The sequence below is a fragment of the Ambystoma mexicanum genome, chromosome 1q (assembly GCF_040938575.1).
Source record: "Ambystoma mexicanum isolate Mex_15411 chromosome 1q, UKY_AmexF1_1, whole genome shotgun sequence".
In the NCBI taxonomy this organism is placed as follows: Eukaryota; Metazoa; Chordata; class Amphibia; order Caudata; family Ambystomatidae; genus Ambystoma; species Ambystoma mexicanum.
In genome coordinates, this window is record NC_090922.1 from 1,435,209,627 (window position 1) to 1,435,236,656 (window position 27,030).

Consider the following 27,030-nt stretch of genomic DNA (forward strand, 5'->3'; position numbering starts at 1 on the left):
TGCTTCGGGAGGATAGCTCAGCGGCAACGCGCTAGCCTTAGAAACAAGAGGACATGAAGCAACACAGATTCGATCCCCAGGTCCGCGCTTAGAAACCTCTGGATATTAATCACGTAATAAATATGCAAGTAAGACATATTACTGTAACAGCGCCTCGATGCCCCCGGGCTGTGTGAGCGCTTTAAACATGCAAATAAATAAATAAAATAATGCGTGGAGCACATCAAGCCCCACAGTTTATTTTTTCCTTTTTATTTTATTAACACCAGTGGTGGCACTCAGGGCACGCCCTGGTGATATTTAAAGAAACTATTGAGTGGCACGCTGTGTTTAGTGCACCGCCAACAGGATTGCTATGGCAACCACAGTGCTGCTGTACGCACAGTCCCGGGTGACCCTGGGGATTCAAGTCCATCTGGGGTGCAGCAAATCGGTGGAGCAAATTTGTCCAGTGTGCTGCTGCTTGACTTTGTCGATGTATTGTCGAGTCGAGTCGAGTGTGTGTGTGTGTACACAGTTGTCACTGTAGTTCCCTTGCATAGATATGTTGTGTCTTGAAAGTGAGCACCACTAAACTTCAAATTAATTCAATATATTTCGTTTGAAATGATATGTGGCTCACTCCAGAATCCTGCTGCACATGGAGAGCATATCCAATACACCACACATCGAGGGAGATATATATATATATATTTTTTTTGCCCCACGTTAGACCGATTTACAGCCACTGAAGACCGATTTACAGCCACTGAACTTAGGTGCACACTATATTCCAGGGAACATTTTCATCCATGCACTACAACTACTGGAAAGTTCATTCATATGGTCAAGAGATGGCGGGCCCATCCCGTGTATCAAGACACAGTTGAGCTCTGTCCCGGGGATGAATTGTACTATCCGAAATGCATTGGACAAAGAATAATGCCTGTGTATGCCTATAGAGACTTTCAGGGTTATATTCTAGATCACACAATTATTTCTAAACGTCTACATTTATTAGTGACAGAGTTACTCTAGTAGTGGTTTTCCGACTCGGTTCACCCACTTACAGCCAGAAAATCGGACGATACGTTGTGTATCTGCAGCGTCATGAATATGATTTACAATGACCATTCCTGGCATAGATAGGCTAACCCATCTATGCCAGGAATGGTCGTCACATGCATGAAGCGCTTCAGGCTTCATGCATGGGATTTAAAGTGCCATTACTGGCATAAATGGGTGGCCAATCCATGCATGTGTCGGTCACTTGAAATGACATGCATGACGTCTGACACGATTCACGCATGTAATTTAAAGTGGTCGTTAATGGCATGGATAGGTTGTGGCCGCTGCCTCATGCATGCCAGTTACATGGCTGAAGCCTCATGTCAATGGTATGAAGTGCTCATATGTAATGTACTGTTGGTGACATGGCATTTACTGGATTCTCTCACTTCTTACCCTAGACAAACATCTGCAAATTATATGGCTTTTTACCTCACAAATTGTGCTGTAAAATGAATCATTTCAGTACATTATTTTAATACATTTTCACAAATAGAGAGGAACCTCTCCCAGCCTCCCTGAATTCTTTTGGGCTCCCTCGATAAATTTGAGGAAACATTTAGGACCCTTCACAGAAAAAACATTAATCAGCCCATGAGGGCTCATCTATGAATCCTTCAGAAACCTGGTGCCACTTCAGGAGCAGTCCGCCGCCCTCCCCACCCGGAACCAAAGGCTGCCCCCACCACTGCCAATTGGATGTCAACGAAAATACAAGCATAATACAACCCTGATAGACTTACACTTGCTGCCCCGCAAGTGTATGTTGTGTGGCAAATACACTTACAGTCTCAGATGGACATTGCAGCACAAGGCATTGGGTAATAGCTGTGACATAGAACTGCAAAAGAGAAAACAACGTAAGACGTGGCTTCTCTACCTAGGCCGGAAGCGGTACAGGGGAAGACTGGCAAACTCAAACGCCACCTCCATCACCATGAGTGCAAGGCAGGCCTTCTCCAATTATGCCCAAAGACCTAGAATACAAGAGAAGCCTTCTTTAACCTTTCACAACCTGCAATGAAAGACAACCCGTCTCCAACTATGGCCCCAAAGTCCTGGTGTGGAAGAGGTGCCATCTCACTACACCTCTGCAGCTGGAGCGAAAGGCATGCCTTTAACTACGCCCAACACCTGACCAAGGACTAATTCCAATGGACCCACATACCGACGCCGACCTCACACACAGTACTCCGCTACTGGTAATGGCTAGCAGCCCAAATGCTGGCTACATACACACCATACAGCACTCCGCTGGTCTCGAGCTAGGTCCGCGCTTTAAACAATGAAAATACAACTGGAACCGAAGACAAGCTTTTATTTATGCTGAAGAGGTGCAATGGAAGACTAGCCTTCTCCAATGGCGCCTCCTGCACCTGGAATGGAAGACAAGCCTTCTCCAACTATGCTCAAGGACCTAAAATGGAAGGCCAGCCCAACTAGCCCCAGCCCACAAACTGGAATGAAAGAACCATTCTCCAACTATGCCCCCAAAGAATAGAAGGCAAGTCTTCTCTTACTACACGGCAGCCACTGGAGTGAAAAGCAAGTACCTAGAACAGAAGACAAGCCTTCTTCAACTATTTATTTATTTGATTCATTTCTAACGCGCTGGAACACGGCCCTTGGGCATAGATACGCAAATACAAGATACATACTGACATTGAACATATAACTAAGTCCCCATGGTTGTTGAGTGGCAGACGACCAAGCAGCCAGGGCCTGGGACAGAAGACAAGACTTCTCGAACTATCCAGCCCCCACCCCCAAAGGTCCTGTAATGGGACACTCACCTTCTCTAAAAGCAGAGCAAGGGCCTGAAACACAAGACGTGCCTTTGCCGACTACGTCCCTGCCGCATGGGAAAGAAAGGCCTCCTAACTACACCCTACAACCTAGAACTATATCACAATAAGCATCAGACTCATCCCAACACATCTATGCTTTCCTAAGGAAACGTCGAGCCAATCTCTTCAAAGTATACAACAACCAACACAAATGACATCTTCCCCATCAATGGTTGGCCATGGCTCATCCTGACCGCTCTCTTCCTGACTTGTGCATGATCTTCAATCATTCGTTTTTACCCCAGGCTTTGGGACGATTCACAGGATCTCATCACTTCTCCCGAGGGGGAACCGTTCCCTTTGAGGCTAGGGAGGCGAGCCTGCTACCCAATAGTCTCTCTAGGGGTGGGATAAAGCGGGAAAGAGTTCCCTCATGGGGATAAGGACTCGCGTCCATGAAGGAACTCCATATCCCCTTTTCTCTTATCAGAAATCCCGGATAACACTGTCTGTTATGGTAATGCCTCTTCTGCCTTTGATCCACAAATGAATATGAAAGAGATGAAGAAAAGCCAAAGAAAACTAAAGAGTAATAACAGGTTGCCTTATCATAGTACTGACCAAAGTTGGCCCCAAGGAGGCATAAAGATTATCTTAACAGCAGTACAGAAGGACTTTGACTTTACGCCGGGGAGGACGCAGTCGCGGGTAATTAAGAGCGAGAAAGGACTGGGAAATAGGGAGAGCAGCCGGTGAGTAGCCAGCCCAGCCCGGGGAGTTCGAACCTGGGAACACAAAGCTGCAAGAACGCTGATCCCCAGTGGCAAGGACATCCCGACACGTAACAGGTAACAGCAGTAACGGGAGAGCTGGTAGGGGCTTGAGGCAGCTTCAGAGTCAAGAAAGCCTTGGGTGATCTCCCTCGTCACAGCAGTGACACCCAGAGAATCAAAGAGACCCTCTGCAGTAATCTCCCTTGTGACAGTAGTGACACCCAGAGATTTGAGAGTTAAGCAAGCCTCAGGAGTGGGTTCCCTCGTCACAGTAGTGATACTCAGAAAACCAAAAGTGAAGAGAGCCTCAGGAGCACTCTCCTTCATCTCAGTAGTTAGATCCAGAGTTCTAAGGATCAAGAGTGTATAAGGTGGAATCTCCCTCATCACAGTGGTAGTCCAAGTAAGAGTCAAGAGGATACTAGACAGCAAGCAAGTCATAGTGCCATAAAACAGGGAAGACATGTTGGAAACTCTAATGCAGGCTTTCTGGAGCCCTTTTGAAGAGGTCTAGAGACTTTTGAGGACTATTGCAAAAGACTATACTAAGACAGCCCTCACGGCTGTGCAAGGTGGGTCAGGAGAAGGGAGTCATTTTCCTGACCACACTCTCTTTGTTGAATCAGAAACTAAAGCAAAGGATTTCATTAAAAAGAGATAACGACTGAACCCGATCACCAGGAGAAGGGAGTCATTCTCCTGGTACTATTTTCATTCAGAAGTGAACCCTTTTGTAGATTAGTGGTAGGGTTAGAGTAGGTTTTTGGAAAAAGGACGAACACTTTATTTGGACAAACATCCTGATGACGAGCACCCGAGCTGATATTTGTTTAGGTAGGACTAACCCTTTAGAGATTGGGAGAAGTAGGTTATTTTCTGTATTTTTTAAATAAAACTTTGTTGAAACATTCCACTCTTTTGATAGACTCCTTAGACACAGCGGCTCCCAGCTTCCAATAATATCCTACCTGAATCGATGAATATTGGTAAAATTCAACCTTGTAGAGCTCTCCATTGAGCCTCAGAGTGCAGACTCCTGCATAGTTGCTGGTGCCCAACCGTTTGGTATACACCTATGGCGTCTTTCTACATAACATGTCTGTCTATGAAGAGACCTCCAGAAAACGTATATGGATATGTCCGATTGAAATTCAAACCAGATTTAATAAATCCTTGCAGAGATATTTGTCATGCTGCCATATCCTCCAGCGACCTCGGATGCACAAACTATTGCAAGTACAATAATATCAGGTCTGAGATGTCAAGAGAAACCATGCTCAACGGTGCAGATTATCCTGCCACCAAGCTTTAAGCAATGAGTATTCCGATTTTAAGGATTCCATTCAATTCTTTCAAGTTCATGGTTCATGAAAGAGCCGATTCAAGGGCCAAGCATGGATTATCTGGAAGCCGCTTCTTGGCTTGCTACGTATTTGCTTCCGGGTAATGTACACAACTTGAAACCATTTACTATGAATCAAGTAAAATAAGCAGGAGTCCGATATATAATCACTCAAAACACTTGGTAAAATCAAGGTTAGGTAAACTACATTTGTGCCACATCAAACATATTTCACATAACTTAATTGTTAGAAGTTATCAACCAATTAAATTCAATTTTAAAATATATACATTCGTTACTTCGCACTTGATCTTTGGGACCACCAAGTGACGTGAAATTTCACCAGGGCTTAGTTTAGAAGCCTGGGTACTGCTCCATCTGTCCCCCAATAATAGAAACCAAAGCAGGACTATTAAGATTCAGGGACCCAGAAGACCAACCAGTCCTATAGAATTCTGAGTCATCAATCAGAATCACTAGTGCCTGCTCACTTGTGCCACCGTGCAAAATTGTGAGGAAGGCCAACTGCTCGTCATTGACCCTCTGGAACAATATGGATTGTAGGGGATTTTTACAGTAGAAAGCAAGCAAGCAATGCAGCACTGGCACAAAAACACAGAAAAAGAAAGAGTGAGAGTTGTGCAACTAGATTTTCCTTGAGGGGAAGGGTCTTCAGTTCCTTCCTGACATGCAGGAGAGATCAGGCCAACCGGATTGGCATTGGTGGGTTATTCCAGAGTCCAGATGCATAGCAGAAGGCCGGTTTTCAAATTCATTCTTTCTTGCATCTCTTAGAGTCTGATCTGGAGATGAGGTGGCTTCTGGTACGTTGGAGGCCTCCAGAACCTGTGGCTTTTTTGGCCTGTTGGATGGAACAGTGATGTGAAGTACAAAATTCCTTTCTACCAAGGACACAATCCCAGAACTTTGAGGTACAATGAGACAGGCTGGAGTAGGAAACAGAAGGTTCTTTGTGCAACCGATCCGCCTGCCAGACTGGTCCTTACATCCGTCTACTTCCTCCAACTGGGCTCTATGTCAGGATGGAGAGAGAATGCCTGGGCCGTGAACAGGACTGCATCTGCCACTCCATCTTCTCTCTGGGGCCTCATTCACTTAAGCAAATAACCTCAGGCACATAGTGAGAGAGAGCTTAGGCTCTTTATTTTATACCTAGTCTGTATCAAGACTTCCATGCTCTCAATAGGCCTTATATGGTCATTCATTTCATCCACTAAATTCCAATCCAATGCCTAGCGACTAATTAGTTCTCAGTGTGCCTGAATCAACAAAACCTGATGTCTTTATAAGAAAAAGCTTATCTTGTCTTTTTATCTTATATTTAAGCATTGTCTGAACTCATGAAAATGAAGTACATTTGAAACAATATGAGCAATTATTGTGGACGACATGACATTTAATTTATAATAAACAGCCCAACACTGCTTTCTTGAAAATACTGTGAAATGTTCATTGTTACTATAAGATTCTAAATTAGAGAAATGCATCCTCCGATTATCTGCCACATACAGGGTTACCCACCATCTGTAACATACCGCATCGCTTCCGACTGGTCCGAACCAAACCTCTTCCAAGCTCGGGGCCCTGCGTGACTCTGGATCCTCCGTCCTGCCCTCTGCCATGGCAGAGCCCTCAGGGAGGCCCTTCCGCGGCCCATCATGGTGGCTCAAGGACATCAAAACACGTCAACCCATCAATGGACCAGGAGCTAAGTAGGTCGAGGGGATCAGTGGGCAACGGGAGCAGGGTAGAGGCCGTGGTGATGTCAGATCGGGGCCGATGGACATCTCTGGTGGCGGGCCGCGTGGATGGGGCTCGCTGTGGGCAGCAGAGAGTGTCCAGGGGGATGGGATGGTGATGGTGGTGTAGCATTTTATCACCCCCACTCTACCAGAGGGCAGCATTCTGACTGCTTCTTCTCCTCACCATGGCAACGTGCTGTGAGGTCACAGGGATTGGAAGGCTGAGAGGATGGAGGCAATGAGGTATGGTGATCATCGGAAATGGGTTCTTTAAAGTGAGTACCAGCCCTGAATTCACAGCAAGAGCGAATTTAGACAAGAACATTTATCTCCCAATGTCTTTTTAAGGTTAACGAGTTTCTTCTCCAATATAACTCACAATACAAATACGGGGATTATTCAAGAAACAGGATGACAAGAGTTCATCTAACACAAGATTAGCCCATGATATAGCTGCTTAGAAGCCACAACAGATATCCAGGTGCGTAGCGATAGATAGAGGAAGAAAATCAAAAAGCACTAAATATGGATAAACTAGAGATTGATCCATTGAAAAAAAAAACTATCAGGCAACCAAAGCCTTCATAAAACAAAGTCACAGCTCACTCAATGGATATTTAGGTCCCGTTACAAGGCCAAATTAAGGACTAGCTTCTAATGCACCATTTTCTGGAAAGGGAGATGCTTACAATGCTCAGCGTCTTCTACAATAATGAATTGGTGAATGTGTGTACATATTTATAGTCTATCCAGGTCATGTGCATTGAGTCCGGGCGTCATTCCGTGTGCCCATCTGAGCCATTCTCCTTGAAAACGCTGCAGGCGAGTATGGATGGAGAGTGCTGATGCTTGGCATGTAAGTTCACTAGAAGGGCTTGTGGAATCCTGGGCATGTGGAAGCCTTGAGTGTCTCAGTAGAGCTGAGAAGTCAAGGAATGGATGTGCCACTGGATTTTGCTGACCCATGACCTGTTCATGAGGTTAAGGGCAGAATCATAATAAAGGGGCCCTCTTCAATGCCAAGAACCTGTGTCCTGAGCATACTCGCCTTTCATTTCTACTCCATCGTTCTGTCCGTTTCTCCATTTGCTGGTCTGTACATAGGAACTATCAGCCTGTCCATGCCATGGCTTGTCCAACTACCAAAAGGTATTGCCAGGTGGTACTATTTGTCCCTTCATTTGCCAATAGATCAATCAACAGAGGTATGGTCCTAGAAGGAAACTGGTCTATAAAGTAATTCTTCTACAGAGCCCTTCGCTACCTGCCTATCCCAAAGTCCTGGCTAACCATCACGGTTTTCTGATTAGGTGGGTCCTGGGATGGTTTCTTAAAAGGAGAGGTGCATACACCATATTGTAGGTACTTGCCCAGAGGCTATAGAAACATTACGAAATGCAGGGATCTAGGGAGCAAGGATTATGTAAATGTAGGCACTTTAATGCTTTAACATAGGTTTTAAGACTCATAAGGTTGTCTATCATCTTGTATGAATGTAATAGGTAAATGTCTATAGTTGATTTTACCTAGCCTTTATGGCTTGAAATAAATACCCTTGTTTTTTTAATTTATTGATGATGATGCATTTGTCACCAATGATTACTGCATGGGCCCTTTTTATTATTCCTTTTTTTTTGTTCACTAAAATATGTTATGCATTTGTCCTTATATAATTATATCTATTCTGTAAGTTGCTGTACATTTTAGTCTGTAAATTTGCCTTTTTTGTATATTTGAAAGGATGATTGGGATCTAGGGAGCAAGGGCATTAGTGAGTTTCAACGTCCGTTTAGTATTTGCGCTCTACCTCTCAGTCTCACAGAATTAGGCTGATTCGTTACACATAAATCAGTATTACATGATTTTGTTGTAGCAATTTTTACGCCCAGTATTTAGTCACACTAAATCTACTGCTTCCCGAACCCAAGAAATGGGCTGTAGCCCAAGATAGAAAACCTCCACATAAGCGTATGTGCTGGGCTTATATTTGGGTTATAAACCATCTTTCTGCCTAGATATCTCCGAAAGCCCCTGCGGGTTATTGGCCGGGCCCTCGATTGGCCTAGCTAGCCATCAACCGAAAGCATTGCATCGATCTGACTATCCGCCCTCTCAGACACCTGCCTCGCTAGCTAGCCACCCATCTAGCTTTAGGTGAAGCTAGTATTCCGGAAAACTACTGGCTTTAGGAAGACGCAACTTGTAGATCTAGCAGCTACGTACCAGCAAGGGTCTCCGTAAGTTTGTCTATTTCTCAATAAGGGGTGCTGCTAATGGTAAGCCACCTCAACAACTGGGGGAAGCAGAGGATAAGGCTAAAACCCAGTCACTGCAGCACAGATTATAGAGATTAGGAAAGAGATTAGAGATTAGAAAAATTAACTGTGAGCCACAAAGAAAAAAGTGTGTGTAGTTTAGTGTGATTTCTATGACCTATAATTAAAAAAAATATATATATATTTCATGTACACCTGCCTGGTTCTTGGCTCATTGGTAACTCAGGCGGAAGGGATCCAAGGGTCCATGATATGAGGCTGAGATGGGGCTGAATAAAGAACCATCGTTAAACCATTTACTGTGCGACACCTAGATTTGGGAGAGAATGAACTCCCTGTGCTGAGGGTGGCCTCTCAATAAACCATGACAGCACCCCTCAGTCTTCTGTAGTGTTGGGAGACCTCCAAGACTGTGCTACATAGTAATCACAAGATTCAACAAGCATACAATGTGCCACAGAAAAGACACCATCACGCCCTGTGGCTAAATTGAAGAATTTAAGAGATCCAGGCACCAGCCAGCCCATCGGCCTCTGGCCGAAGAGACTTATTGCTGCCGGGGAAGGTCCAGGATAGAGTGCTATGGATACAGACTGTGGTTGAAGTTCATATTTCCAAGGAGTCGGAGGCCTCACCCACCTTGCTAAAGTGTTTTTCTTGTCTACCATCTCCGTCCACTCAAAGCCGTCAGGCATATCCCCGGGATCTGCAGTGTTAGAAGGAAGACGCCCTGGGACCTGGGTACCTAGCATGTTCCTCGAAGCCAGGACTCACCACTACCCCAGGAGGGAGCCTGGGGCAGACTTCCTTTTCTATCATATGTAAACATGGACTTCACTGAGAACCTAACCATTGGGAACAGGGTGACGAATCCTTGAATTTTTACTAATTTGATAAGCCATATATTTAGTCCACTCCTCGTCAAATTGGTAGTACCTACCAATCATCTTGTTGCAATGCATATTGTATACAGTTAAACCTGGATGGACATTCCATGTTAGAGTGGTTGAGAGATGGTACGTTGTGAAAGATGTTTTGTTTGGAAGTTGGTCAGTTGAGGGGAGGTAGAGTGAGCAGCAGGGACCCCATCCCCATCACAAACTTGTGAGAGAATAGAGAGTTAACTTGGAGATGGGACTGGAGCGGATTAGCTTCAATACGCTGTGCTCACAGTCTGGGCGCACCAGATGCACCCGAAAAACCCACAAAAAGGACAGCAAGTCAATATCCGAAAGTTTGTAAGTCGCTCATGTATAAAACAGATTTATAATCGCAATGTAATCATAGATTGTATATACAAAGAAGAGCAGATGTCATGGCCAATGCATTTCGGACAGCAAAGTATCCTTGTTCGGGCTCTCATGAATAGTAATACCAGGTTCTGTCTCTTGGGCAAAACGTAAAAGGCAGCCTCTGTATGTGGTTGCAGAATCAAAACAAAAGAGATGATGGCTGGAAGGTTTGGAATGAATCGTACCCTCTGGCATTGCTCTGGGCAGCCATCCAGACCATCGTTCTTCACCTGCCAAACCATTATAGAAGGGGAAAGACCATTTGCAATTCACGCTTGATCCCACCCCACAAGAGACAGGCCAGCCCGAACTGCTTGGTCACATCCCTGGAACGACTTCTAAAAAAACTACAACGCTTACAAAATGCGGCAGTCACACTCCTCCTCAAGCTACCCAGAAGAGAACACATATCACCTGCGCTAAAAATACTACACTGGCTACCATTAAAACAGCAAATAAAGTTCAAGTCCATGTGCATCACACACAGAGCAACACACAAACAAGGCGCAGAATTCCTAAGCGATAAACTACGCCTACATCAGCCAACAAGAACACTGAGATCAATCACCGACATCTGCCTGGAACCAAAACCCTATAACAGAAGAAAACTCGGAGGATCCTCTTTCTCTCACCAGGCACCGAAAACCTGGAATGACCTGCCTAAGAATATACGGAACACAACAAACCACCTAGCATTCAGGAAACTCCTCAAATCATGGCTCTTCACAGCGTAAATACAACGACGCACTTCAATGCCCACCCCGTTAAACAATGATGAAAATAACACCAACCTCGATCGCTCCCAAAATGGACATACACAGAACCCAAAGAACGGACCCAACGACAGACCATAAGATATTATGAGAAATAGCCACAAAGGGAGGTCACCATAGCCTGATCACATACTCAGACCGAGACAAAAACCCCTACCATAACCTAAAACCCCCAGCAGACACATATAGATTGAAAGTCTGTGAGAGGAGACCACAACACCAGGTCCAGCACCCAAGGAGGAGAATAGACACCCAACCCACACTAATCAATCCATCAGCATTAGAACTCCTACTCCTACAGAGCTTGCTAAAATAAAACGGCGAGGAGCAATTAGTACACTTACAGAGCGCGTTGGAACAGCACAGGAAGTGCTTCACACAAACCTAAAACTCTGCCAGGCGTAACCCCTTCGCCCACCCTGATGAGACTGGGAGGATTGTTGAGCGCCACACTCGAACAGAGCTCTGAATGTTAGCATGTTAAACTTCATATAACCCACTAACAAAAAACTCAGCATTTCTGCAGACTTAACTCACTCAAAAATCTCACACAACCATCTCTCGCACAACCCGCACGCACTTCACAACACCGCAACAACACATAAGCTGCACCAACAGCACAAGAGGACTGAGATCGATCCGACACTCGCACCAAAGCTCAGCACCCGGTGTATACCGAGTTGAAGCTGCCAACAGTACACCACTCCTCTCACTATCCTACTCCTGCTTCACCTAATAAGCCATCCCACCTTCTCGTTTGCAGATCCGCTAGAGCGCCTGGGGACCAACTCCGTTGGTGACGGTGCGCGGTACAAATCCCTTTAACATTTAACATCCCTTCTGCACGAGACTACAAGCATCCCCAAACTTGTTTCGGCCTTGTTTGCCTCATCAGTGAGAAGTAGCTTGGGTCTCTAGGCCCAGCAGAAGGCCTCCAAAAGGCAAGAGTGCTCACAGAATAGCGGATGAAATGATTGTTAAATGACAGCATACCAGTCTAAGAAAGGACGGGTCGCAATACCAATGCATAACTAACTTTAAAGGTGGTGCCCACTCCTTCACTCTCCAGAATAAAGAGTTAAACCACTTACATGTGCAGCAGTTACTATTATACACTCTTCTACCCTAACCAGCCCCTTCGTTCAGAAGCTCCCAAATGAAGCTTGAATTGTAAAATTGTCGCCAATCGTTTCTGGTCGTGTTCTCGTTCAGCCTTCTAGCAGTCTCTGGTCATCAGCTACTGTATACAGAGATTTCACCATTAATATTTTGACTTGTGTGCTACTGGCAAGTCTAGTTATCGACCTATCAAGCTACTGCAAGGTTAGCTGTTGAACTATCTGGCTAACCTCGTTAACATATACCTGCACATAAATCTCCACTTAAATATCCATCCTCCCTCCCTCCAGCCCTCAATTTATTTTATTTGGATTCTTTTATTTATTGGATATGTATAAGTCGATTATACAAGACAGTGTTTCGAAGCTCACCAAGGCACAAGGGAAGGGTGGCCCTCCTTATGTACATTTTTAAATTGTTCTTCAATGTCTTTATCTGTACCTGTATCTGTACTTACCCATGTATAAACTTGTATATTTCTGTACAGCACTGTAACCAAGCTGAGAATAACCTTGATGCCCCTGCGCCCTGCTACCCTCGGGTCCGGTGCACAATATGAATAAAACAAACAAAATAAACTACAGAAAAGAACAAAGAACAAAGAGAGGAAAAGCAGTCCTACTAGGCCTTGTGACATTCAGAGTGTGCAAGTGCAGTGAAGAGAAAGGGGTGGGGGTGAGTGCTATTAGGGTCCCCTAGGGGAGGAAGTGCCAGAGGTACTTGTTGGGGAGGCAAAAGGTAAGTGCGTGTGCAGGGCCACCTCATAAGTGCACTCAACCCTCCAACCACCCATCTATCCCTCCCTCCCTCCATCCATCTCTCTCCATCCATCCATCCACCCATCTATCCCTCCCTCCCTCCATCCATCCATCCCCCTCTCTCTCTCTCGCTCCATCCATCCATCCATCCACCCACCCATCTATCTATCCCTCCCTCCCTCCATCCATCCACCCATCTATCCCTCCCTCCCTCCATCCATCCATCCATCTCTCTCTCGCTCCCTCCCTCCATCCACCCATCTATCTATCCCTCCCTCCATCCACCTCTCTCGCTCCCTCCCTCCACCCATCTATCCCTCCCTCCATCTCTCTTGCTCCCTCCATCCATCCATCCATCTCTCGCTCCATCCCTCCCTCCCTCCCTCCATCCATCCATCTCTCCCTCCATCCATCCATCGCTCCATCGCTCCCTCCCTCTATCCAAACCTCCATCCATCGCTCCCTCCCTCCCTCCATCCATCCATCGCTCCCTCCCTCCCTCCATCCATCCATCGCTCCCTCCCTCCGTCCATCCCTCCCTCCCTCCCTCCATCCATCGCTCCATCCATCCATCCATCCATCCATCCATCCATCCATCCATCCCTCGCTCCCTCCCTCCATCCATCTTTCCCTCCATCCATCCATCCATCCATCCATCCATCCATCTCTCTCTCGCTCCCATCCATCCATCCATCCATCCATCCACCCATCTTTCCCTCCATCCATCCATCTCTCTCTCCCATCCATCCATCCATCCATCCATCCATCCATCTCTCTCTCACTCCCATCCATCCATCCATCCATCCATCCATCCATCCATCCATCCATCCATCCATCCATCCATCCATCCATCCATCCATCCATCCATCCCGCTCCATCCATCCATCCATCCATCCATCCATCCTATTCTATTCTATTTGTGGGTGAATCCATCCAACCCTCCATTCATCCTTATTGTGTTAGACTTTCTTGTAACGCATGCATTGTTGCCTAAGAGGTCAAGCATTGGTGGTACTGGGATTACAGCAGGTGCACAAAACGGAAATTACTGCGGTAAAAGAAAGGTTTTGACATATTTTTGCAATGCATGCCAGTCATCCGCTTTAATCGAAAAATCGCAGATTTCTTTTTGAACTCATGGCACAGTTCTGCCATTGGCTGATTCCGAGGCACTCTTGCGACCCTGCTGTTGAAAATATAATAAAAGGAATCTTTAATCCGTTGGAGTTCATCTATCTTGCAGTTTTAGTTTTGGCAGAAAGGTAATGAAACCTTCAGGTGCGGCTGGCACCCTTGCCTCTCACTGGAGATTTCTGGGTAGCTCGGCTCTCCTCCTCTGGCCTGTAATGCCATTCCTAATAAAAGCCTGGCAGCACAAGCTGTGGAGCCACTGGCCACTGGGCAGCTGAGAGCGGCTAGTGGGAGGCCAGGCAGCAGGCCCGGTGTTGGACTGTGATTGGCAGGGGCTCCACAGAGCAGGCCCATCACCGCGAGCCAATGGATGGCCTCTGCTATGCTTCGGAGCTAGCGATTGGCCGCCTGCCTGGCAACCTGATGATTTCTCCCAGCATCCCCAACCCTCTTGTTGTGACTCGCTGTCCCCAAAGCTAAAGCTCTTTACTTGAACATAATGGGGTAATTTGCAGGGGAAAAAAACACATTTTTTTAAAAAAAAGTAAGAGAAAGTAGAAGCAGCTTCTCTTGCAGCCTTTGCGGACATCTGGAGGGGTCGACGAGAAACGTAAACTGCGATTTCAAACTGTATGAAAACAGGGGAAATGTTGCAAACACTAGGTTTTATGTGGAACAACAAAACATAACACACATAGCCTTGCACACAATACATGACAGCTACCAAACGAAAAACACACCTAAGCTCAGCGAACAGTATTAACCGAACTGAAGCTGCAAACAGCACATCACAGCTCTCTAGCTCTTTTTCCCGTTCAACCTTACTAACCCATGCCGTCCTCTTTCCTTTTCAGATCTGCCAGAGCACCAGGGGGCCACCCAGGTGGTGCTAGTGCACGGTATAAATATCCTTTAACATAACACATATTTCAAGTGGATAAAACGATGGCTCATGCTCTTGTACTGGAATAAATGAAATGCAATACCATTTCCAACCAGTAGAGGGCAACGGTATTGAATCCTTCCACTTGGCCAGGCCCTCTTCTCCGAAGCCTACCATCTCTTTGTCTGTCCCTACCCCACTCTAGACCACGTCTTCCCAAAATGCCCTCCATCAAACTGCATCGGTGCTAAAGTAGACACTTTACTTTAACTATGCAGGAAGGTGCAAGCTTTGCTAACTTGGGATCAAGGACTTTCTGTTTACACCTAAACTAGAGCCTTCCAGCTGAATCACTGACCTCCACAGTCCATGATTGGTGACTGCAGTCACACCACAGCACCTTGTAATTATCTTTTTTTTTTTCTTGTAATTATCTGAAATTCAACTCACTGAATTGCTGGGACACATGCTATCCTACATGTAAATACTTTTCTAAGGATTTCTGTGTATTGGGGACAGGGTATGTCCACAGCCATTCTTTCCACCCCCCAGACCCACAGTCCCCAGCCCTTCTAAAATTCTGTCTCAAGAGGGCTCTCCTGTAACCCAAAGCAGTGGTTACTATTGCTGTCATTTTATGGTTGCATCCAGTTACTAATATTTGTGTGTGTTGTGATATGAAATGAGCGCCAAGCCCAGTGACCATTCTGTACTTAAGAATTCAAGCATTTACCCCTTTATGACAGACACATGTGTTAAATAGGTCCTTTGATTTTATGCAAAGCAGCTATTTACCCTCATTGGTGCCATTTGTCCGCTACTCCTTTTGCATAAGGTATTTAGAAAGGCTACAACCTGAGTGCGCCAGACTGTCCACTTTGATGATATTCTATCAGAACTTAATTTAGGTTTTGATAATGGGATTTTGTTTTCTCAGAAAGACAAGTGTAAAATTCTTATTATTGCTACAATATATATTGGAAGGGATTGTTTAAAATGAACAGTGAAATGTTTTAAAAAGTACTAGTTTATAATGTTATTCCAATTACATTCTTTGTTTATAGCTATACCGAGACTACACACCATTAGCTCTCTGTAAACATTCATGTTAAAGGCCACACTCTTATTAAAACCGATGGTCTGTTTCTGTGCACCAGTGCAATGTTCAGTTTTGCGATCTGGCCACTGAATGGTTGATAATGTTACTGATCCTGTCCATTTGTTGAAGTAGGCACAGATGAAAACAGCCTGTCCTCTTTCTCCATCCAGGTTCTGCCAGGACCACAGAATCTTCAAAGAGCCTATCCTTGTGCCCCTCCTATGTGGCCAGTCCACAGCTAATGGAGGTCTCCATTACTGCTCTTTTAATTCTACTTTTAACAATAAAAAACATTGGATTCATCCCTTTAAATGATCTATTTTTCACCAGTAATGCTGCTGTGTCAGAATGGCTGGGCTGACTCTGCCGAATGCACACTTGACAATGCAACTTCCACCCACAGAAACAAGACAGTCAGATTTTCAGAGACAGTGAGAGACAGAGATAGAGAGACAGAGAGGGAGAACCACAGACAGACAGAGCGCAAGACGGAGAGATGGACAGAGAGACGGAGATAGGCAGAGATAGACAGCCAGGCCCGGCTCCAGGAATTTGCATCCGGGTGGGCTAGGGTTGTGATCAGGGGGACCCACATTCCATTGGGCATGGGTATAGGAGTACCCTAAACAAAGTGCTGGCGTTGATCCAGATTTCCCAAAACTGTGATCCAGAAAAAAATGTCTTCCCAGATCTGCACAAATACATTTGCACCCCGCTATAAAGAAATTGTACATAGCAAAGGAAAAGCAAGGAAAATAGTGTTGCAACATCAGTTTACGCATCTTCCCTTCCCATCTGCTCTCCCCTTTCTGTTATATCTGATCCTCCTTCACCTTTCCCCATCCAGACACCTTCCTTCAGCTGCCCTAACCACCGTTCCCATTCACCTCCCCTGCCACCTATTCACCCCAGCACCCAGCATGCCCTTCCTGGACTGGCTTTGGAGAATTGAGGGTGATGCCTCCTCCTCTGAGAGGGCTGAGCAGTGAGGCCCCCAGTCTTTGCACCATCTCAGATGGTGTCCCCCCCAACAATACCTTCCGGGGTCTGCTGGAAGTAGCCACAGTGCTCAGGAGGAGATGCTTGTGCTCCCTCCATCTTGTTGTGAAAGATAGACACCCCCGCCCCCACCCAGAATACTGAAGAAAGGAATAGGAGATTTTGTTTCATACAAATTACATGTTTTTCAAACCTCTTTAAATTTCAAGAACAGTACATACCAAGTCCAATCAATACAGGTAGTCATGTTGATCTTAACAATATTTTTGAGCACAACAACATATCCTCCAATAACACACATGTATACAATCCTCCCTTCACCCACCCATTCCACAACCTCCCCCTTCCTCCTTTCCAAATGAACCCCTACAATAGTCCCATTCTGAATGTCTCCCATCAATGGTTCATGTCCAAAATTACATTTTAAATGCAAAATATTATTTTTTGTTGCATTTTTGCAGCACATTTTAATTGAGTTGAGAATGCAAGGGAGTGCTCGGGCTGTAAGTGCTGTATCAGGAGGCAGACAGGGCTGGTTGAGGGGTTTGTGACCTCCTGTTATCGCTCCTGGTGGGGCGTTCACCTGGACATAATTGTCTGGTGCATGCTGTTTACATACTGGTTAAAATATGCAGTTGTCCATGATGACTCTTTGTTTGATGTGTTTACTTTGATTTGCTATTGAATTACACAATTGTGTTCAATAAACGTGGCCTGGATATTATCAAAGTTAGATGTGTGTGTGTCCTAATCCCTGTGCTGCCCATCTATTAAACCATGAGTGAGGCTTTTTGGAATAGTTTATAACCTGAACTGAATCACTTCTAGGGGCACCTAATTTTAACAGTTAAGGCATAGTGAAGTTACAAAATATGCCAGGATCACACACTTTGGTCAAGTGGTAAAGCCATAATTTGAGCCTAGCCTGAAATGTATATACTGGACCACACATCTTACAAGCTCAAGTTGGTACAAGTATGTGTTGGAGTTAGGCCTTGAATACCTAAAATCATACTAAAATTGTATACAGATTACTTTAAAAATGCCCAAGTCACATGATAAGCGAACCTGAAAATGTATCCATCATTGTAGAAATATGTTGAAGAAAAGATTAAGGCCCATTCTCTAATCGCACAGACATACTACAGAATGATTGCATGGAATTTTGCGCAGAGCAACAGTAGTGGTAATGTTTAATTCAAAGCCTTGCATTTATCACTTTTTGATTTTACTACACTCTCCCATCCAGAATGACATTTTGGTTAACACCAGCCTTATCTTTTCACTTATACTCAAGTAGTTAATGCAGCAGAATATATACTCTGAATGTAATTTGTAAGAGCCTCCAGTCAGTTGACGCACCTTCTGCAGAAATCTGTGTTCAAGCAACTTTACCTGTCATTTATTGTTTGATATAGTTAACCATTTTATTAATCATGATGTGAAAAACAACTAGATTCCCACAAAAAATAAACATAGTTTAAATTACAGACATCAGAATTGTGATTTAAGGTTTCATAAAATAGTTGTAGGCAGCCTGCTTGAATAAGTGCTACCTCACTAGGAGGTGTGAATGGTCTTCCATTTGTACTTTTATGGCTGTGTGGCATAAATCATTGTCTAGGGCAAGAAAACAAATCCTGGCCAGACCTCCTGCAATTCAGCCTCTCAGAATGATGTCTCTGAGGTTGCTGCAGAATGTTTACAGTGACATCCACCCCCACTCCCTCGGTTACCAGTGGTGTATAACACCACTGACCTGGCCTCCTTTCAAGGGGGGGGCAGGGGCCAGCTCTAGGGGAGCCTGGGCCCTCTGTCCCCCCTGCTGGAGCCGGGCCTGTAGACAGCACTGGATCGGCATACGATACACTGGATGCAGCTAGTTAAGCTAAATTTGCTTCCTTGTTCTTCCACAACCTTTAACCCCCTTTTATTTTCCCTCTTGGCACCAATGTGATTTCTGCATGCAATTAGCCTGTTACAGCAAACCAAATGAATAAATAAATATCAAGCTTTAACAAATCAACTTCGTCTTCATGCACCTGTCCTACGTTCAAGCTCCGCCGCCCCCACTCATAGTGCCACTATTAAATGGCTCTGTCTGAAGCTCATTGACCCAACTCCTCGTTCTTGCCTCACACTCTGCGCCTCTGTCCTGACCCCTGGCCAAATACATTTCCTAAATACCAAAACAGCTACTAAACCCGGTAGAAAAATGCCTGCACCACTCGAATGACCCTCCCCCAACTCTCCCGCTGCCAAAACCCCATTGGTGGCAATACACTACTACACTCACACCCTGTCACACGGCAGCATCTATGGGGTCACATATAGCCCATGAATTCCAGAAATAAAGAGGCCAGAGTGATTTGTGGTGTCCCACTGAAGACTAAAGCCAGCACAGAGATGGTGATGTTGGAGATGAGTCCTATTGAACTAAAGACAGGCCTAAATCTCAAATGAAGACGACATATGCTGGAAAGTTCAAAAGTGCGGAGATATGTGCAATGTATTTCAGCAAGGAAAGAGAAAGAAATGTGGCTGACAATGCTGTTTTACTAAATCCATGTAAAGCTACACTTTTTACTTAAAGAGACAGATAGCAGCGTTTACATTATCTTCAATCTAATACCCGATTCCGATCAAGCAGCCACAAGCTTAAGAACTGTGTTGCGCTTCCCCAAAAAGTGCACGGAACAACCATAAATAACCAATGCAATTATAGAGCAAATACTTTGAACCATAAACAGACAGACACAATAACTCACAGCCACGCACTCTTTAGAAGATAATCAGCTCTTTACGGCTATTTATTCAAAGCTTACAAATACATGGAAATAACTCATAAAAATAATAAGGACATAGATCACAGAAGAAGTAAAGAAGTCAAAATGAAATACATCACCGTGAGCGTAACAGGATTCCTCATCTCGTCCAGAAGCGGCTGGAAGACCCCGGGAACAGCCAGGCCGAGAGCACCAAAGCTCACAGGAAGGCCGGACGTAAGCGTCCTTCTACGGCTGAAGTCTCACCTGACCACCTCCTGGTTTCCGCATATATACACACTCTACAAAGGAGAGTTCATTCTCAAACATTCTGGAAATTGCACTTGTGCAGTTGAGGAACAGCCGTCGGTTGCCAGCTGGGTCAATCCAGAGCTCCCCCCAAGAAGCGCAGTGCCTCCCTTCTCTAAAAACACGCTCCACAGAGAACAGTAGCAAACCATAACAAAGTTAGCTTTCCCAGCAGAAATGGCCTTGGCCGCATGTGCACTGTGAATCTAACACTCAGCAAAATGTGTGCAGCGTTTCACTGCGGTATGAAGCAAATATCCAACATGGCTCCGAGCGCCCCCAGAATGCATTGCGCACCCGCGCCATTTTGGATCAAGCATAACAAGAACTTCCGTTTTTCCTCATCCAAATGACAGTATGCAAAGAGAAGTGCCCACTTGCTTTCAAGGTGAACATGGTGTTCTCATATAACGGCCCTGTGTATGGACAATGTATTTGGCAACAGTGAGATTAAAGGAAAGACATTACACATGGATATAAAGCCTGGATGCCTTCTAAAATGCTTCATGTAAAATGTATTGTGTGTGAGTTTAAAAGCAATTTCTTGCAGAATTGTACATGTAGATGTGCATTTCTACTGAAATGACATTTTAACCTCAAAGACCTTTGCTCTGCTTGTTCCGGAGAAGGAGGTCTGGTTGTCAACAATCAATGAGGTCCATTGCTTAAATATACAAAGAAATACACTGCCACTTATGGAAACCATGGTGAAAATAGATAAAGCACTGCCTCTTCTTTCAGCAGAAGTGACCCTGAGCTCACAACTCTCATAAAATGTGCATTAAAGGTACAGCTAGGACCAAGAGGGACAAGCTAAGATAAACACGAGCCACCATCTGGCTGGTCACATGTTTAAGGATAACGGTGGGGGCTACAGTGAGTGCTGCCTGTGAGGCTGGGGTTTGATTAATAGAAAAATACTTTTTATTGCATAAAAAGGGCAGCGTATATGCCACGACTCTCATTACATGCTTTTATTAAAGGTGACAGTAATCCCCTTTTTGTGTGATAAACATAACAGACGTTATTAAGGAAAATCTGATTTGGGCCTTCCCTTGATTCTGAGATATCTGAAAGTTGGTGTGAGGGTGAAGGTCAAAATTAACATAGGAACTATGATATTTCATATTATTCGCTGACGAGGCTCCTGAATAAATGAAGAAAAACTGTATCTCTGCATCGGAAGGGCGTGCCGACTTCAGATTAGCATCATCCGATTTGCCTTAAAATGTAGTTCTTAAAAATATATCCATACATGTAAAGATTTTAAAAAATGAGGGTACTTGCCATGTTGATAGATTTTCAGAGTTTAAACATGCCAAACCCACATGTCGGTTTGGGATGACACAGTTTTCTCCTCCCTTAGCTTTCCTAACTCACACCCCTCAACTCCTTGTCCTATTAGCACGTAGTTGGGAGGAGGGTGGAGAGAACCAACCAATCCCTTCCACGGGAATCATGACAAGTTTGTGATATCATTTGCCCTATAAGTAGACCAGTTTGCATTAGAACTGGGCTTTTTCCCTTTATTCCAGGAGGTAACCTGCTGCTGAATCTCTTGTGAGAAACAACCAAGCACAGAGGCCCAAAATCTTGCATTAGAGACAGAGACCAAGAGACATAGAAGCTGACTGGGACCCCTTGAAGGAGCCAGAGGGGACTACCCTTGACTGATATCCTTGCTGTCCCAGAGATGCCCTGCCGTTCCCGGATGCCCACTACAAGGCCTTTCCTGTAAGTAAAACGACCCCAAACCCATAGATGGTGTGGGCCCTGCATTTCTCAGGTATTGTTCTAGTTATTTCCCCATGTAGGATTCTTAGCATATTTAAAGTAAATCAACTAATTCCTCTATAGAAATCATTGTGTGCGTTTTGTTAGCATTCAAAACTAACACGCGTCTCCCAGTGTGTTTCAAGCCGGCATAGACAAAGATTTGATTGACTATTTGGAAGAAAACCCCTGACTTTGGTACAGAAATGGGGATCCTGATACCAAAAGTATGAACCCCCAAAACCTTTTTCCAAGTGAGTGTGCAGGGAGCAAACACAATTCCCCATTGCTCCCCTTCAATGTAAATCAGAAGTGTGAAGCCTTGTATTTTCTTTGCATATGTGGTGGGAAATAAGAAATTGCCCCTTTGTTCCCATTGTGCTCTGACCCAAACCACAAAGCCATGCCTGCTCTTTTATAGGTGCGGCAAAACAAATGTCCCCATTGTTTTTCTCTCCCTCATATTGCACATGTAGTAATAAGTGCACAACGATTTTTCCCCTTGAATCAATTTTTTCAAAGAGTGCATTTTTTATCAGAACCCCAAAACGATGTTCCCATTGTGTTACCATTCTCTGCCACTTGCCTTCAATTCAGAGGAGTCAATTCAAATTGTTGTTTGGAGGGTGGGGGTTGTTGGGAGAAAAGGTTTATAACCAAATGAGCAATCACTGTGTTTTGAATTGTTCTTTTACTGTATTGGTGAGTGATTTGAAAAGAGAGCTGCGGGAAATTGTGACTTGCGTATCTCAGTATTATCTCTGGGTTGGTGCCATTATGGAAATCATTTTTGTTCTCGTCTTGCCACAGCATTGGTGGCTGATGTTAGTGAGTCCAATTTGGTTTAAACAAATTTATAAATCTATATTCTTAATACACACTAGCCTGGTTCCTAGTTCATTGTGGCACGGGTATTTGTTGGGGTTGTGTGCGAAACCGGTTGGAGGCCTTACCAAATTGAACCTGAATCAAAATTATAGTGCTTTGTTGTGTGCCACCTTGAATGGTGGGAAAAGGATCTCCCCCAGTTGAGTGAGACTGCGTAATAAACCGTGACACAACCATATTACAACACTCAAAAAAATAGATACTTTCTGCACATGCCACCCAAACAATTGCCAACGCTTTCGAGAGGCACGACCACTACTGGGCAGAATAATAGGAGAGCCCACCTCCCAACCCTAGGATGGAGAAAAAATCCTCAAGGAAAAAGGGGAGGAAATGGGTGGGGCAAAACGTTATGGAACAGTGAGAAGATCCCAGATCCTTCTACCATGCAAACACGGGAACGCCCCCTCAGTCACCAATCTACCATTGTCCAAAGCAATCCACCACCCAGTGGGTCACCCATCCCTCAAGCACACGTAGCAGCTTCAAATGAACGGCCCCGATTTATGGAGCAAGCCAATCGTTTCCAGAGGCAGGGGCACTCCGCTCCCCCATGAAGAAACAGTAGGCAGAGACAAAGTGCGTTTTCTCTACCGGCAGGATTTCTACGGGCCGACTGAAGAATGCAGCAAATTCACACTTCTTTGATAAAGCAACATTCCGCCTTCCCTGTATGGACACCACCTGAGGAGGAGACCCATGTTATCCGGAAAGTTTGAAATTCAAAATATATATAAAAATGTAACCTACTTTCAATTGTGCTTCCAGGAACAAACAAACTGCCCCATTCCCTTCGAGAAGGTTTCCCAAGAGGAGAGTGTGGCGAACCCAAATACGTTCACCACTCTCGAGCATGCTTGCCCCTGCTTCAAACAAAATGTATACACCCATCACAAAAAACGTGTGGATCAGTAGAACACAAAGCAGAACCTTGTGTGTGCACACGTAGCGCAGGGAATGGGCTAGAACACGACGGAGCGCTATTCCCCGGAACGGAGATCTGGCAAACCATCTTCCCAGCAGCCCACTTCACTCGCACGTGCAGGGGACTGGATGCTTGTGCACGTGGCATCTCGGCTTCAGAACAGGAAGCTGAAGCCACCTGCATGAGCAACGTTTCAACAAAACAGACACTTTCAGTAGACTCAGCTTGAGCAACTGAATACAGAAACAACCAAAGCCTCACATGCTTACTGTAGCTGTCCAGACTGGTATATATGTCCTGCAATGCAGAGACATTTTCTTCTCAGGGTGAGTTAGTGTGACCAAATAAAACTGCAGAGCTAAACTTCCATTATTCACTCAAAAGGGTTTCTTACTGAATCACAATAAGACATGTGTCAGATGTAAAATTCTGGACTTATGTTCCCATAATGCTCTTTGCTTTTATGCAAATTGCCAGGATAAAGTTCTATGAAGAGATACTGTATTGCGACCTGGCCTGGGATCACACCCCTCGGCCTGTTCCCTCCGCCACGTTTGCTCACCCCCTCTTCCCCACAGTCCTGCCCCTCCAAGTATGAGGGTTTCCCCAACCCATTTTTCCCATTTCCAGCAGTGGCTGCAGGTGAAATAGCACTGTTCTGACACATCAGGTGCTGGCTGGCTTCAAAGGGCTGGAAAGGGGGCAGAAAACCACTTTGACAAGAGTCTTGAGAGACAGTTGAACACTGCAAGTGTTGCACAGCTGGTGCCGCATAGTAGGGCATAAACATGACCAGTAAATGGCACTTCTGCCTCATAGACCTGTTGGCAATATTGTTTGACCGCTGCAGTCCTCCTCTATCACAGGAAAGGAGGGATGGACAGCCCACAGCCTCTCACCGGGATGCATGCCGCCTTACTTAGCACATGTGCCAACTCATCTTAAGACATGGGTTGGCAATTTCCTTGCTATTCAGCCAACCTTGGTTTAAAGGGAGATAGGAAGATTAAAATGTAGACGATTGTCAAATTCGAACAAGTCACATTTATCAAATGTGGCTGAAAAAATATATATGGGGGCAGTGGTGTTGTTGTGATGATTAAGATGGGGGAAGACAGGCAGGGCTGTGGAGGGGGGAAGGTTGCGGGGGTCTCCCCCTGTTATGAACCAACTTCCGGGGCACCAGTGGTTCAGGGATGAATATGGGTTTCTAAACCAGCAATCAACCCCACGCCTCTAGTACACCAGAAGGGATCCTAACAGATTAGAATACAAGTGAATTATAAGACCTCCTTGTCCAATTTTGGTAACGTTGACGGAACATCAGGCTCATCTCCGCAATGTCGTAGATCGTTGGTTAGTTGCAACGCAGGGAAAATACAATTATTACCCAATGATAAAAGGGACTGTCCAGTCAAGGTTGTATAAAAATATCTACTTTATTATTACTACAATAGACAGTTCTAGCACACTACAATTACAAACCACACTGTAAAGGAACACAGAGGACAGACAGTTTCACAAAGGATCGGGATGCACTCTGGATACTGACAGGAAGGCGGTTGGTAAAGTAATCAGTCTAACTGTTCAAGGTTATTCGGTTCCAGCACCAATGGAGCAAAGGCTCGTAACTGTCTCTAGGGGCCTTCAGAGAAGGACCAAGGGGCCAGAACCACAATGTACCTGGTACAGAAGAATTTCTTGGTGCTTGACAATGTCAAGACGGTTCCAGGACGCTTTGCAGCCCGTGAGACAGAGTTAGTGGTGGGAGACAGCTGCGGGTACCAGGCGGCAGACAGCACGGAAAGCGAAGCTGGGTGGACGTCTGCAGGCTGGCCAGCGTGGCAACTCGGGGCCAAGAATTGTTGTCTCTGTGCTGGTTGGCAGATCTAGAATGCTGCTCTAGGCGCCCCGGATGGCTCTGGTAACTGCAGCGTGACAACTGTCAGCGGTGCAGCGGATGCGGTTCAAGGACTTGACAGTCTCAAAATTGTCCTTAAAAATATGGACGCTGGATGATGCATGTGTGGCACTCCTCCTAGCTTCTTCGCAGGGCTCATGTCCTCTCAAGTCTGACGCCCAAAGCTCAGGAGGGTGTTCGCAGGCAACGGCCTTGTCCTTTGTCCAGGGACTCTCCAACACTTCCCACCTAGGAGGCTTTCTGTCTGAAACTAGCAGGGCATGCTGTGTGTACACTGGGTACCGGTTCTGGAGCTGCTGGACAGGTCCTCTGAGTCCTGTATCTCACTCTGTTCCCTGGGTGATGTTTAGGGGCGGGATCTTGATTCCCCCTTGGAATTCCTGGCCTTCCATCACTAGCAGAAGCTGTAAGGTAGACTGTACCCTTCAGCTCGGGTCCAAATGAAGTCTTCAGATGATCTGCTAAGTGACGGGTTAAGCCCTCTTTTAAAACCAAATGGCCCCAGTGATTGGTGCAGGCTAAGCCCACCTTAATGAGCTAATCCTGGGTCCCCACCAACAATCTTCTGTTATGCATGAGGTCAGGTACAGAGTGCTCTGCAACAGGACAGACGAGGGGATGACCACATACACCTAAATTCTGCCCATCTTTTTGTCTGTTGTAGATCAAAGTGCCTCTCTGGTTAACTGAGCCCTCTGTGACTCTTGATTAAAGCGCAGGTGTTCCCTTGAAGTATGTTCTGGGAGCAGACTTCCTGTCTCCCCCAAACCACATACTTCTCCCTTCTGAAAGCAGTCAGCTATGCAGGGGTTTGCCTATGGTAAATAGTGGACCCAGAAATGCATTTCACTGAGGGGTGGGAACTAGTGGCAAGTAGACACATTGCACACCAAAGGGGTGATAGTCCTGCCTTCCTGTTGTCTCTCCAGCAACCAAGCCCACTCGGCAGGCATGCCTCAATTATCTCTCATTAGTATGCACTGCCACCAGCCGGAAAACAAAGGAATGCAGATCCATGGAGCCTTTGATATTTTAATTAGGCTGCGCATGTCTGGAGGAAGGTGTGCCTTCCACCTTCTTGGAATGCTTTGATGTACCCAGGGCTGTCACATTCCATGTGAATATGACAGGGGAAGACGGCGCCTGTATGCAGTGTCTTCCCAGAGCACAGGTGACTATGTGTAAGGTGCGGTAAGCAGATGAAATGGCTGCAGAGGTTGGATTCCCATCATTCATTTTCACTTATCAAAAAAGCCCAGACGAGTGCATTCTCCCTGTGCGGAAAATTGAATTCCTCACATGCCCCCCAGCCTCAACATGTGAACTACCACCCTACTGATGGTCCGGTTCGTCATCAAGATGAAAGTACCCGCTGAGGCCATCTGCATTTCCATGCTGGAAGCCTGG

The 27,030-nt window shown here is 45.4% G+C and overlaps 1 protein-coding gene across 5 annotated transcripts in view; it reads right to left on the bottom strand.

Moving 5' to 3' along the window:
* The window catches only part of SLC6A9 (solute carrier family 6 member 9), a 732,913-nt gene that overhangs the window by 229,699 nt on the left and 476,184 nt on the right, over positions 1-27,030 (bottom strand). Inside the window, exon 1 of one of the 5 annotated variants that reach the window (XM_069642310.1) lies at positions 6,506-6,877. The exons of the other annotated variants lie outside the window; for them this stretch is intronic. Within the exon in view, the coding sequence (XP_069498411.1) occupies positions 6,506-6,646 (141 nt within the window). The 5' untranslated portion in view covers positions 6,647-6,877. Of the gene's footprint in view, positions 1-6,505; positions 6,878-27,030 lie in introns of those variants that run through there. 5 annotated transcript variants of the gene reach the window in all.